Source organism: Rhopilema esculentum, chromosome 14 (assembly GCF_057945365.1).
Source record: "Rhopilema esculentum isolate cy_ngs chromosome 14, ASM5794536v1, whole genome shotgun sequence".
NCBI lineage: Eukaryota > Metazoa > Cnidaria > Scyphozoa > Rhizostomeae > Rhizostomatidae > Rhopilema > Rhopilema esculentum.
Window position 1 is genome coordinate 10,991,195 of NC_142828.1, and position 15,200 is coordinate 11,006,394.

At 39.0% G+C, this 15,200-nt stretch overlaps 1 protein-coding gene across 1 annotated transcript; it reads left to right on the plus strand.

Annotated features, from left to right (window-relative positions):
* The first annotated feature begins 12,214 nt into the window (after positions 1-12,214).
* LOC135682113 (52 kDa repressor of the inhibitor of the protein kinase-like) lies at positions 12,215-14,851 on the plus strand. The gene has a single exon (XM_065196844.2). The coding sequence runs from the start codon at positions 12,215-12,217 to the stop codon at positions 14,849-14,851; it is 2,637 nt and encodes an 878-aa protein (XP_065052916.2).
* The last annotated feature ends 349 nt before the right edge of the window (positions 14,852-15,200 follow it).

Here is a 15,200-nt window from a genome sequence, read left to right on the forward strand (position 1 = left end):
GCAAATTAGCTTGCGAGATAATCATGGGTTGAGTTAAATAGGCAACCTTCGTTATATGAGTGAGAAAAAAATCTACCGGTACGCCATATGGGATACAGTTGGCGTGATTTTATCAGAACAGCCCTGTCTTACGGCTATAGACCGACACTTCAGTTGATTCAGTCATCTGTTAAACAACATCTGGCCAATCAGTGAACGCGATACCGTTCAAACGCTTATTGACAGGCTAATATTGATGACAGATGTCTTTGTTATCCGTCGATTGCCTTTGGAATGGCGATTTTAAATCCGACCAAACCTTGTGTCTGATTATCGATTACCTGCCATTTAGATGTTTTTGCAGTTCATGCATCTGCTGTGTTTATCGTTCGTTCATGTGATGAGACAACCATCCTTTCTCGTTTAAAGCTAGGTGACAACACTAAATGGAAATTTGTTCTGTCTCACACGTTGGGAAATTCCCACGAGTATCTTATCAAATAAGAAGAAAAATTAGCAAAAGAGGCTGAAATGTTACATGTCATCTGCTCTCTGAACCTGTGTTTGAAACTGGCAACCTACCTCTTTGGCGTTACGACACACCTTTCTGCCGCAATGTGAACAGCAATCACGACAGAAGGCCAGGAATCCCAAACAGCATGGGAGCACGTGGCTTCCCCTTTCACCGATTTGTGTCCCCTTTCACACCTTAATTGGAGATTATTAAAATATTGATAGCATCAATTACATGCGGAGAATTTCGCACGAAAACGAGCTAGTGTTTGCAATGAATAGCCTTTTTCCCCACGCAAAGAGATACTTCTGAGGTACATACGAATCAAATAATACATTCTTATATTAGGGACTAGAATCGACGCATCAAAAGATAGCTGGTAAAACCAACCTAGGTTTTGGCACCGACAGTTTCTCAAGCCCTTTCTCTAAGGTTGATTTGACCCTCTGTGTGTCGCTTGACTAATTTTTCCCTAGACTTATATGGAATAATACATATTGTAAGCTACATCCCAACGAAAGATTCAAGCGAAAATAAATCGTGACGACCAATCAAAATAAAAAAAGAGTTAAAGTTAATGATTTTTCTATCTGTAATAAGTATAACTAGGAAAGCACATTGTCTGTGACATTACTAAATCCGTCCCCTCCTGGTCCTGTTACAGGATTATCATCTATAATATAAACATATTTTTGTTTGTATTCTAACCCCTAATCGACTGGCAGTTCAGCAAGTACAAATTATTTATAAGCTATTTTCTTTATGCAGCATGGTTTTCACCTACTTTTTTATCAAGTGGAGCGGAAAATTTGTAAAATTTGAAATAACGTGCAATTTCTTCTCCATAGCAAATAGAAGAGGATCCGAGAGACCAAATGTTTGAAGGATATGTATACCGGTGAATCAAAATGACGGAGAATGGAAAACTTTCGAGATGGCAAAATTCAAGTTAGCGGACAGTCAGGATAGCGGAAGTTAACTGCATTAACCGTCTTGCGGAAACAACAAAAATGCATTTAGCTATTATGGCTTTAAGGCCGGTTTCCACTTGATTCGCTATTGGCGCGCGACTGAGCAAAAACAGTTCTGAGCATGCGCAAGACTCAACTTCCTCTTTCGCTGGAAATGCGAAACCATTCCCCGAATAGTTCAACTGAGTTGAACAACAAAGTCGAACAGAGTTTTACGAATCGCATCACTTTACGTTGTATCATTCTGTAAGCACCATTTTGAAAATGAGCATGTAATAAACAAACACAAATTTCACATTCTGGGTTTGAATGGCTAAGTAGGCTAAGTAAAGATATTACAGACCCAGAGGTAGGGGTGGAAGGCTTTGACATTCACCGCAAAGATAGGGATGTCAGCGGCGGTGGTGTAGCTAACTATGTACACTCGAGCATTAGCCATAATCTTAGATACGATATTGATGATCCTCTAGTAGGGATCGGAGCCGTAGAGATCACTCATTTTCATGCCAGGAATTTTATAGTTATTTGTTGGTACAGATCCCTAACCCCCGGCAATGACAAGGAGAGTATTGAGGCATTAAGGAACTTACTCTCAGCTGTAGATGCAGAAGGTGAAGAGATTATCTGTGGCACTAACTGTGGCACTAACTGTGGCACTAACTGCAGTGGCGGCTCGTGACTTTCACAGTTGGGAGGGCAGACCATCAATATTGCGATTATCGATAGAAAGGTCGAGTTTGCAAATTTTTCACTGTATTCATTGTTCGATGTTGATCGTCATGGAGCGCAGAAGAAAAAGCATATATAGATGTGGTTGTTGTTTAGCGATGATGTCATTTTATGGGCAAAATTTTTCTTGCCCCGAATTCCTCCAAATGAGCCAATCACAGGCCGCGTTTCGCAATGCTCGAGGTCGAAAAATTAGCTTGTGCGCATGTCGGCTAGGGGCAAAAAAAACTTTGCCCGTAAAATGACATCATCGCTCAAGGCACTAGCGGGCCAGAAGCGAGGCTAAGGACGAGACGGGATAGCAAGGAGCTTTTTCTAGAAGGGATACAAACTTATATAATTAACCACAGTAAGACTATCTATAAAATAAAATATGAATATCATAGATTTCCTTTGAATCTTTTTGAGGGGGCATTGCCCCAGATGCCCATTAGCAAGAGCCGCCACTGACTAACTGTGGCACTAACTGTGGCACTAAGTTTATGATATCTTTAAAGTTATTAAGAGCTTTTATAGCCCGTTCTACATACTCTACACTTGCTGGCTGTAGTTTAGTTTTGGTTTCTCTGGCTTTACTTCCAAGTTACTTAAGAGTGTCATCGAAAGGCTGACTTTCTATTTTTCCCCTCTAACTTAGGTCCAACCGCTGTAAAATTGTTGTTGAAAGCTACTGAAATTTGAGAAGATGATTTTAGTTCTGTGCCCTTGAATATGATATTTTGAGTTACAGTGTCATTTGAGTTCTTATGTTGAACCATATTTATTGTTTTCCACATAGCTTTCGGCTTGTTTTGTGTTTCATCAATAAAGTTCAGAAGTGACTTTGTTCCGCAATTTCTTATAGTCTGACCAATAGGAAGCATCATTCTCAGATCTCCTTCTAGGTAAATCACGTTCCTTCATCAGGATTTTTATTTCGGCAGTAATCCAAAGAGCGTGATGGCTAGTTGGTTCTCTACGCTTTAGTGGTGCATGCACTTCTAGAAGAGACGAGATAACACTGTTAAAAATCGAGGCTATGGGATCAGGGTCTCTTCCCAGTCAATGGCTAACAGCTTGTCCAGGAATAGCTGCTTATCATAGTTTCTAAGGCTACGTGTTTCGACTGGTCTTACCTGCTTATCTAAAAGTCGCTTTGTATTTATTTTCCTTACTGCAAAGATAAGGTAATGTTCGACCATTCCTAATTTTAGCACGTTCACTCTCATAATGTAATTTGGGCGATTTGTGGCAAAATGATTGAGTCTTGGAAGTATGTTGAACACAATCTTTCTCTAGCGCAGCTACCCTAGTATTTTCATTTATTTGCTGCTCCAATTGGAACTCAGAATTAATTGGTTTTGTGCTTTTGGTGCACCCATCTTTGCAATTTTTAGGTCACAGTTAGTGCCACAGTTAGTGCCACAGTTAGTGCCACAGTTAGTGCCACAGTTAGTGCCACAGTTAGTGCCACAGTTAGTGCCACAGTTAGTGCCACAGTTAGTGCCACAGTTAGTGCCACAGTTAGTGCCACAGTTAGTGTCAAAACCATTGACACTGATATATAATGCATCTTTAGAAAGGTGTTTTTTCCCCCAAATCTGGAAAGCCAGAGTAATACCTATTCATAGGGCAGGCACGAAATCAGATGTAAACAATTACCGGCCTATCTCAGTGTTATCAGTTGTGTCAAGAATTTTAGAAAAGATTGTACACGACCAACTTATAGAGTTTCTAAAGGGACAAAACAGGCTTTGTTTGAACCAATTTGCGTTCCAAAACCTGCTCAGTACACTGAAGTGTCTATTGAATGATATAGACCCATGGTTCAAGAACTCTGATGAGGGGAAAATAAACTTTAGTATGTTCCTTGATTTCAAAAAAGCATTCGATACTGTTGACCATAAAATCCTATTCTTGAAGTTACGAGAGTATGGTGCTGAGTGCTCTTCCCACAGCTAGTTCACATCTAATCTGAAAAATAGGGAGCAGTTCTGTTATTTTGACGGATCCACTTTCATCAGAAGTAGCATTGAGTGTGGTATTCCGCAGAGCTCGTGTTTGGGACCCTTACTCTTCATACTATACATAAATGCTTTTGAGAATTGTCTAGAAAACACGATCCCAAATATGTATGCTGATGATACATATGTGAGTATTTTTTTTTCTTCACTTTCTTTTTAGTTGGTAAACGTACACTTCTAGCTATACTAAAGCTTATTAAAACCAACTAAATGTATTAACAATAACCAAAATTAAACAACGCAACAAGAATAGATGAATAACTAATAAGATACATCAACGTAAAGTAGACTCCCTGTCAATTTATGTAGCAACATTGTTAAGAGTGCTCTCTCCATCACCAAACTATACCAATTGCAACGATTACAGTCAAGGGCAAAGAAGCTAATAGTGAATGCCAAGTTTAAGGACGGATGGATTTGTAAATGGCTCACTGTAAAGCCTTTGATCTCCTTTGGCCAAAGAGCCATGACATATAGGATCTGGCATTACCTCTGTTTCGAAAATCTTCGCCATAAGTTCATTGAAAGATCCATGACTTTAGAGTATAGGGCCAGAAACCGTGGAGATCTGCAAAGTCCCAAAGTTGGGTTAGAATATGCAAAGAAAAGTTTTTACTTCTCTGGTGTCAAAAACTGGAATGATATCCCTGATAGCATTCGAGAAAAACAATCAATCATTCGTTTTAGAACAGGTTTTGAAAAGTATCTTTCGAACCTTTTATAGACCCAAACACGACCCCTTGGTAGAGCAGCAATCCATTTTATTATTATTTTTTTATCTTATTATTATCGAAAAAACATTGTTAATCGGTTGTTTATTTGCTGAAAGGTATCTCGTCTATAAATATCGATTAAATGATAAAAATATTGAGCGACTGATCGCGTTCGCCGTTTCGCTGATAAGTCAAGTCGACTGAAGTCATATAATTTCAAAGCACGAGGCACTGGATGTCCACAAGACCAGTTTCTCGAACGTGATAGAGTAACTTTAGTTTTGAAGTACGTAATTATTCTATGAACCACAAAGATGTTCAGAGCATTATATGTATCTATATTACTAAAATTATTAAAAAGGAAACATGGACAAATTAACAGGCAAAGAAATGGTTTTTATACAAGTACATGCATTTAGAAGAACGAATTTGAAATGAAATAATGATTTAATTGTTCTCGTTTAACCATAGTCAAAGTCATGTTATTGTATCCAGTGTTTTCCAGTTACTTTCAGCATATCATTTTACCTTACTTGAAAGTTGGCCTTTGTAAAGTTTAAAATCTTTTGTTTTCAGAGACGGAGTAATCAGTAAAAGTCGTATGTTTAAATACTTCTTAAATTCTGTTTAAATAATAAAGTCCTTCAATTTTTGTCCATTGGCAGTTGTAGGCCTGTTTTAGCTTCAAAGGAGAAGCTATCTCATTGTCTTGAAGTATATAATACCCCATTTAGGCAGAGGCGTAACTTGGCCAATAGTTTTGGGGGGGTGAAAAGGGTTTCTGCCCTGCAAAACTGAGTGGTGCCCTGCAGACCTCGTAGCAACGGTTTGTCTATAGGTTACTAGTGAAAGCTTCACCAGTGTATACTGGTCTTTACCAAGGAAAAACTTCCAAGCAATAAAAACAAACTTGAAACTTCATTACTTATGAAATATCTATTTCTCTATGTGAGCGTAAATTATATGTCAAATTTGGTTTTCCTTGATAATAAAGCTTCTATCTCGTGGCATATGATTTTTTGATGCATTATATGGGCGGAGCAACGAGATTGAGCCCGGGGGGACTAAGAATAATGGTTGGGTCCGACGTGAAAATTTTTTTTGAAATTATACCTTAAAATAGGGCTAAAAAGCATCTTTCAGACTAAAATTTAGCAAAATACTATTGTGCTAAAAAACTGATTATTGTTTATTGGGAAAAATAGGGAGGGGCATTTCATGCTAAAACTCTAGTGATAGACGTTGGGGAAGGAAAGAAACATTAACCTTTCGTTTCAGACTGCACATTGTTGTGAATGACAGAGGAAGATGTTGTTTTGATTGAAAGAATTTTATTTCCTGAACAGAAATGTGCAGTTTCTTGTATTAAGAAGGCCATCCAAAATTTAAACATTGCAATGATACAGAAAGTGATTTACTGAATTAATGCAAATAAAAGAAAAATAATGAAAATATACGTGAAAAAGTTAGTAATTAGATCAAACAAAATCAGCATCTTAACAGTTTATTCTCTTTTTATTTCATGCACTATTAAAAAGTAATAGAAAAAATGATAAAATATTCTTATCTTGACCAAAGTGAGGGCCTTCAGCCCCCTATTCCCCCCAGTGACGCTGTGCCTGTTATGAAAATAATTTACAACTTAAATTAATTTATATTGACTCAACCTTGCCCTCATAAACATATGCATTAATCATTGCATTCATTGGCTATGACTTTCGGTAAGACATGCTTTCGCTTTGCAAATAACGGAGCTTTTCCTTACATACTGTTCCGTTCTCTAAAATGCAATATCAGGAAGGTACGTTCATGACAAATATGATATTTCCATTTCAAAATTCCTAAACGGCCCTTTACGAACTTCAGAGGTGACATTTCTGCGTGGCAACAAAGCTCTTCTTGGCGCCCTGCGAAATCGACTATTTTTTAGATTGGGGGTGTCACACCCCCCCCCCCCCCCCCCACACCCCCCCCGTTATTTTCGCACCTGCATTTAGGGAGCGCGTAGCCATTGGGCTATCAGAGGCTATAGCCCCTCCCTCTTTCAATAATAAGTTTTCCTGTTACGGAATTTCTTATGGCCAATGTTTGTGTCAATCAAGCATATATATTTTGTCATTACGGTGTAGGTGTCAGTATATGATTTTATTTCCACATTAAACCCATTTCCAACATTCTGCTTATTAAAACCAGCAAATAATGTTTCTGCAGAGAGATCTTTGTCAATGGCTAAATCAGGGGCATCGTGGCCGCAGGAAGGCAGGGGGCATGGCCCCCAATTTTTAAAAAGTTGCTGGATTATTAGAAATATCACTGTTATATCGGAAATTTCTCGAACTGGAGCTGTAGGATGAAAGTACTAGGTTTCCACAAAGCAACATGATTTGTTTGGATGTAGCGATTGCTCGGATTTTTTCGATGAAATCCAAATCTTCAATGACCATATTTGAATACAGAAATTAAACTGTAACCCCTGCCGGATGTCTAGAAACGCTAAAGCGTTTTCAAGGACGAATTCTCCCTCGACATAGGGAGAATAAAGATGGGGTTTTTCGAGTAATAGCTGAGTCCCTACCCCCAACAATTAAAAGAAGCTATAACAAGGGAGCTTTGCCCAAAGTGCTGCCCCCTTAGAAGTCACCACTGGTCTGGCCTGATAATCAAACCCCGATTTTAAAGCAAATAGCCATCTGGCTACCACTGGTTCCGATATCAAGGCTTTTTCCTTGTCACCAGATATAAAAGATTTTGTCCCAAGATTATGTTCAATTGTTGGGGAGATGAACCATCATTTGTCTGAAGATTATGCGCAGTTATGCGCAGTTAAATAAAATTTTATGTCATATGTACATGTGCAGTTAAAGTCAATGTCAATGTTTTCATGACGCGTAATATACCTTGTGGTAGCAACATTTGTGGCACCTTATGGGAATACGCAAGTCGCAAATAAAAAGACAAAGAATAGTGTCGACATGATGCCCTTTCTCATTGGTTCAGACAAATGGATAGAATGATAGCCATCAAAATAGGAATTCTTAAATCAATGCAGTTATGTTGTATAAGTGTAAGCATATGAAGAAGAGAATCCAGAAACCGATTAAAACCATCAGGTAGCTTTCCACCTGTGGATATTCATTTCAAGAAAGATTTTTTAGGCAAATTTCGCTCCAAGGGACTAAAATTTCCAGCCAACATGAGGCATCAAGATTATAAAATTCACATCATTTGAAAGCTTTTTTCGGAATAGCTAGATTAAACTACAGTGAAACATCGGTTTTTACAAATATATGCAAAGTATTACAAGGGATTATGAATAATTGGCTGATATGATTAAGAAGACAACTTCGTGAGAACAGATCTATAAACTGAAAAAAACTTGCAGACCAACAGTCTTCTTTTATTATGAGCGTGTAATTAAATTTAAATGTTAACGTAACTGTCAACCATATAGTTATTTTGGAAATGCGCAAAATACCGAGGGACGACCAATTAAGATACTTGTATGCTAAATGAGAAAAGTACAGGGAGAAAAAACAAGATTAGATGCGAGACAGGGTTAAGACAGGGATGTATGTTAGGCCCACAATTGTTGAATCGTCTAACGAGCAGGATGGATGTGCTTATAGAGTGGGAAAACGTGGTGTGAGCTTCACTGGAGTACTAATATTTATATGCCTATGTTATGATATTGTGATGTTTGTGACATGAGGTGCGATTTGGAGTGAACCTTAATTTCAATAATCTTATTAACATTAGTAGTTATAAAAGTTAGCATTTTTATTTGTTACTACTTGCATGATTTTAGTTTTTGTTGTAACACTTTAGTAGATATTTCAAGTAGATTCGCCACTTGCAAGATATCTTAATGTGATGCAACACATTTCCTCGGGTTTTATGCATTCTCTCATGTTATTATCTTGCTTATGTAAGAATGGGCCTAGCGGATTGACCAGCTCATCAAAATGATTCATGTCCATCCTTACATAACCTTTAAATCCTTCTGGATCTCCTTCTTTTAATCGAGGAGCAAATCACTCCGAAAGTCTCGTACACTTACTCAAAAAGTCCATAAAAAATCTAAAAAGTCCGAAAGGATTTCGTAAGTCCGTAGAAAGTCCGAAAAGTCTTGGAGAATTTGAAAAGTCAGTAGAAAATCCCAAAAAATCCGGTTGTATTTCAAAAAGTCCAAGAAGTGCAAGAAACTTTTTTCAAAATTCTATAAATTCCCCACAAAAACTTTTCACAAAGCCCTGTCAAATTCTCGTTTATCGCAGCCGCAGCTCGTGGTAGCTTCGTGCACACTTTACTGATTGCGCAGGAGGATAAGAGAAGAGAATACGCAGGCTGAGCTCGCAGCGTTGCCAACGAAGAAGCGAAGCCACGCTACCTGACCCTAAAGAAGTGATGGATGCAAGTGATTTTTCTGGTAAGTTCATTTTTTCAAGCCTTATACTCATAACAGTATATTAAAGTACATTCAACATTTTTGCAGTATCAAGGCCGCCATGGAGTTCTCCACTATGCCTTGAAAATGCAGAACTGCGTAGGTTTGAGGCCTCAGCCTTTGGCTAACTGGTCTGCCTACCCACAGCCCCAAATTGGGATGAGTAGCCAGGTAAATGGAGTGCCTGACCTTTAGTTAAGGTCAAGAAATTCGGTGCTATCGGGTAGCCTACAAACTAAAAAAACTCTTAAAATACTCTGACTGTTATTTATTTTTGTAGATGAATGTGAAATCTGAGAAAGTCTTTCTTTTGAAAGTTCTTTGATATCCAAAACTGCAAAAAGTGACTGTTCTTTCTATACAAAGCTCAAAGAAGAGTTGGAGTTATTAAAGGTAAACTGTTGCATAGGTTGGCTATGGAAACGTGGGGTGACAGTCCATTTAAATGGTGCAGATGGCACTGGCCCTTTTCTAAAGGCAATGATGATGCAAATTAATCAATTCAAAACTGCCATCAAGTCTAATATACCTGAATGCTGGACATTTTATTTGACGCCAACGTTGATATCAGGTGGTCTAAATGCGCAAGGTTTAATACACCTACTAGCCAAGTTAAGAACTCGCTTGATTATTCCATCAAACATTATTAGCATTGGGTCAGAAGTTGCGTGCAGAGGTCATCTGATAGAAATTCTAAAAGAAGCTTCCCAAAGCAAAACATGGCCTTACTTATCGCGCAATTGACGATAAAGATAAGCAAAATTATACAAGTATTGAGCTTTTAGTAAAGCCGTGCGGTGAGGAGAGTTTTTGAAAGAGCTAGATGCAACAGTTAAAACACATTTGACTTTGGTTTACCTGAAATTTATGCGAGATATCAGAGACTCATTTTCTGACAAGTCGTTGTCACCCTTACGTAGGATTTACTTGATTTTGAGATCAGTTTACTTTGTAAGAATGTGAAGATCTTGGCTAGAAAAAACCATCTATCTGAAAACGACCACGTTATCACTAACAATGAATATCTTTGCTTGGAATTAAATGCGCACATGGTCCTTAATCTAGTTTATAATGTTATCGTCGGTGTTTTTTCACAAGATGCCTTAAGAATATGGATGACTGGATCTCAGTCATGTGAGCAACTATTCCGCATTCTGCGTTCCATGACACCAATTTTCTCCACCATGGCAAATTTCACATTTAAAGGCATACTGGGAAAAGTCTATAAGCTGCAATTTTTGTCCTCATCAGAGTTTGATGAAACAATGATGTTTCCTCGCGTTAAACGACGATTGTTACAGCTAAAGGAAGAAAGTGGCGCAACTTTCTCAATACCGACTATTGACCAAATTACTGAAGAAATATCTAAGGCAAAGGAAGAAGCTACACTGATTTGTAATTCATGTGAAATTCATTTGGAGTCATATGATGATCTCGAATTAGTAGAGAGAATGTACTGAAGTTTCAAATACAAATCGCGATGAAAACATAAGCACAGTCAGCGACAACACCATGTTACCAGATGAAGCCGTAATAATTCAAGAAGATCTTTCGCAAATCAGGTTTATCAAATCGTCAACTAGTGCATTCCATATTTTTTCTGGCAAAGAAAGAAGCAAGTATGGACCTATAAATTGTAACAGAGCAGGAGAGCTATGTGTTTCCCCAAGAGTTGACTGTAAAGATAAGTATTTGTTTTGTCGGATTATCCAGTTTTCTTACATGTAAGGAAGCAAAAGGGAGCGTCAGTACTCATCGGATTTTGTGAATCTTACAAAAAACACATATAAAAATGTAGGTGTCATTGCTAATTGGTTTCAAGGCACACGGGATGCCGAGGAACCATTGGAGAATATCGTTAGTTTTAAACCAATGAATGAAATCTTCACCCCAGGATACCTCTCATTCAAAAACTGCTGCGCAACGATCAGGGGCGGATCCAGCGTCTGCGTTTGGGGAGGGCCATTTATGAAAGAAGAGGAGGCCTGCGAAAATTTCACAGACACGCCCTTCAAAGTCTCACCGAACGCGGGAAACGCCCCTTTCTATCAAAAAATTTCATAAGAAGGTACACTCTCAGAACACTGAAAATTAAGAAACTTCATTGCTGCGAGAAACTTCCAAGCGAAGTAAAGGCTAAAATACATGATGAAAAATTGATGAACTTTGGCTAATCGTGTAAACACGCGCTTCTTTAGTTAAACTGATGAAAAACGGATATAGAAATAACTTTGGGGAAAACTGACATAAAAAACTGATCGTGTATTTCAGCCTTTACAAATATTCATATTGAATATTTGGTCAGCAGCTTTCGCGCTTGACTTGGGAGGGGAACTATGACGCATCAGAGTTCGTGAATGACATTATAATTCCTGTGTTCAAGAAGCCGGCATAAGACACGTACCCTTAAGATGAAAAAAAGATTTAGAAAATGAGCAAAAGTCCCCACGTATTTGGTGCGTATAATTTGAATGGTAAATTTTCAAAATGGGTAGTCACCAAAAATTCATCGCAGCATAACAGGCAAAGCTGAGTAGTTATAGGTACTGTTTTGCTTTTGTTGGAAATAGTGACGCTTTTTGGGTATCACAATCGCAATAACACGATGAACAATGTTTGAACTGTAACCCATTTTAGCCATAACTTTCTCAACCATTAACGTTTGCAGACGTCATTCATTCATGATCGCAGTCATGATTTGTGTTAAACCATAGTCCATATGAGCCGCGAGATCCGGTCACATCTAATTTTGCATTGAACTATTGTTTTAGGCTTATCATAATTCTTGTGTTACACATCCACTTGCAACTTATTGCCTCACTGAAAGCGAGAGAATAAAGCCGACTGGAGGTTTGATTAAAATGTCTGGTCCGCCAAAGAAATCAAGAACTCTTGAATCATTCTTCTCAAAAAGTAGCCGCACCAGTTCAGTTGGAGATAACCCTGAAATCTCTAAAACATGTGAAACTACCACTTGCCAAGAATTTGAATCAAAATCTACTGGTGAAGAATTCGACACACAAAGCCAAGTTGCGGTAGTCCAGGATTGTCCTGAAGAGGAAACACACCCAGACCTCTGTTGTATGGCGACACAAGTAAATGTTGCAATATCTGATAGATATGACATTGGTAGAGCTATAATGAAAACAAAACGAGGAGAACAGCTGACAGATAACGAAAGGGAAGCATATTTATCGAAGAGGTGGGTGCCGCAGAGAAGGGATGAATATCCATTTTCTGAAAAGAAAAAACCAAAGAATCAGCTCATGGTTGGTATGTCCTCGACAACGAAGCGTTTTCTGGGTGAAAATCACTTGAAAACCTTCCCCTGGCTAGCTGTCAGCAGAGAGCCAAAATGTTGCGGTGCTTGGTGTGTTTATTGCGTTTTATTCAAGACGTGCGAGAGTGGAGGTGGAAGAGGTGCACAATACGGAGGTGGAGCAGGCCATTCAATGGGCAAACTTGTTAACAAGCCTCTTGTAAACTTTTCAGACTTGACAGGGAAAAATGGAGCCCTCACAAGTCACCAAGAAACATCTTTTCATAAGACATGTGCCATAAAGTACACGGAGTTCTTGAGCCGTGCAACACCTGGGAGTGAGAAGGACGTTCGATCAATAATGAACATTGAAAGGCAGAAAGAGATTGAAAGAAACAGGACTGCGCTGGTTCCCATCATCGACACCCTTCTAACATGCGCCAGGCAAAATATTGCGCTTAGAGGCCATCGTGATGATGGACCAGTAGATTCAACTGGGATGGAACCCAAGCACAATGATGGAAACTTCAGGGCATTGCTGCGATTGAGAGTACGGGGAGGAGATACAAACTTGAAAGATCACTTGAAATCTTGCAAACGCAATGCTTCTTTGGTAAGCAAAACGATACAAAACGAGCTAATTGCCTGTGCAGGAAATATTGTCAAAGAGGACATAGTAAGAGATGTAAAAAATGCAAAATTCTGGACAATAATGGCCGACGAAACCCAAGATTGTGCGAAACGAGAACAGTTGGTCATTGCAATTCGTTACGTTGACACAAAAAATGTGCCAAAAATTATCAAAGAAGAACCGGTCGCAATTTTAGACCTGATTGCAGACATAAAAAGCAGTGACCAATCAGATGAAACAGAGCACAATGAAATTAAGCTATGTGGCAAGGCAATAGGGGAGACTCTACTCCGCCATATAAGTGAGCTTGGGTTGGATTTGCAGTACCTCGTTGGTCAAGGATATGATGGTGCTGCATCGATGTCCAGTGAGCGAGTTGGTGTTTGCTCCTTTATCAAATCTGCTGCGCCACTCGCTGACTACTTCCACTGCTGCATGCACGCGCTAAATCTAAGTTGTTCTCGAGCCGCAAAGATACCAGCAATCAGACATTGCATGGATGACATCAAAGATATCAACAATTTCTTCAAGCATGCGAAAAGAAACAGCTATTTGCAAGCAGTCATAGCACGAGAATCAATTGAAGAGCTTCAGCGACGGCAGTTGGTGACCCTCTGTGAAACAAGATTTGTCGAAAGACATGAATCAGTTTTGGTTGCACGACAGCTTTTGCCTTACATCGTTGTGTGCTTGGAGGAAATGCTCGCTTGGGACTCATTAGATACAAGAAAAGATGCCAGGAGATTGTTAAAAAGTTTGCAAGACCCTCAGTTCCTTGTAGCGCTAGTATTGGCCGAGAAAGTGTCTGCTGTACTTCGCCCAGTGTCCCGTTCTTTGCAACAAATTGGTAGCGATCTTGTGAAAGCAATGTCGACGATTTCTGCGACACAGTCAAAGCTTTACACGTGGCGTAAAGGTGAAGAAAATGAGTTTGCTTCGATGTTTGAAGAGGCAATGCTTCTTGGCGAAAATATTGGAGTGACCAGAGAAGAGATGCACGCAATTCCTCGAGCAGTCAGTCAATCCAGGTTCAGATCAAATGCAGGTGAAGCCAATCAAAAAGCCATTGATTATTATCGTATCAATGTGTTTTTACCTCTTCTTGATGAAGTGGCTGGAGATATGAAAGCAAGATTTGGTCCCCATCAGCAGAAGATTGCGACGCTTACAAGAATTCTGCCTTGTTTCGTCAAAGAATCAACTTGGCAAGATATTTTGCCTGCAGCACTAAAATACGGAGTCTTTTTAGACCCCTTGTCCATTGTTGAAGGAGAGTATGAAATTTGGAAGCAGCAATGGCTGTCACGTGGAACAAGTACAGTAGCAAATACCGCTATCGGCGCTTTAGGCGACTGCCAAGGTGATGTATTTCCTAATTTGCATACATTACTCAACATTCTCACTGTGCTACCGGTGACAACAGCAGAACCCGAACGACTATTTTCTAAACTGAATAGTACCCTGACAGCAATTCGGTCAACAATGTCTGAGGAGAGATTAGAATCCCTACTTCTTCTGCAAGTTCACCGTGACAGAACACCAACGAGCGATAAACTCATTGACTCATTCGCAGCATTAAAATCAAGACGAATCCCATTAAAGCTGTAAGTAGTTAAAAGATGGACAAAATGACGTTGCTATTATATCGCAATACTCAACATTGAAACACACCACTTCTCGCGCAAAATGAGCTCGCATGTAGCTTTTCGTTTCAAAGGCAAAATCTCCGATAACGTTTTTGCTACGATATAGCTACTTCCTTTTCAAATTCTTTTCTGAATATATTGACATCAGTTGGGATCACTGATTTCCACAAAATTACTCAATCAAAGCTCTCATGTTTCTATGCTCGCAGTTAGTGTTCTCATGTAATGTAATAAGTAATTTTGGTTTGTTAGTTATATAAACAACTAGTTTCTTGTTATGCAAAAACTTTTACCTTATCAATTTACATGTT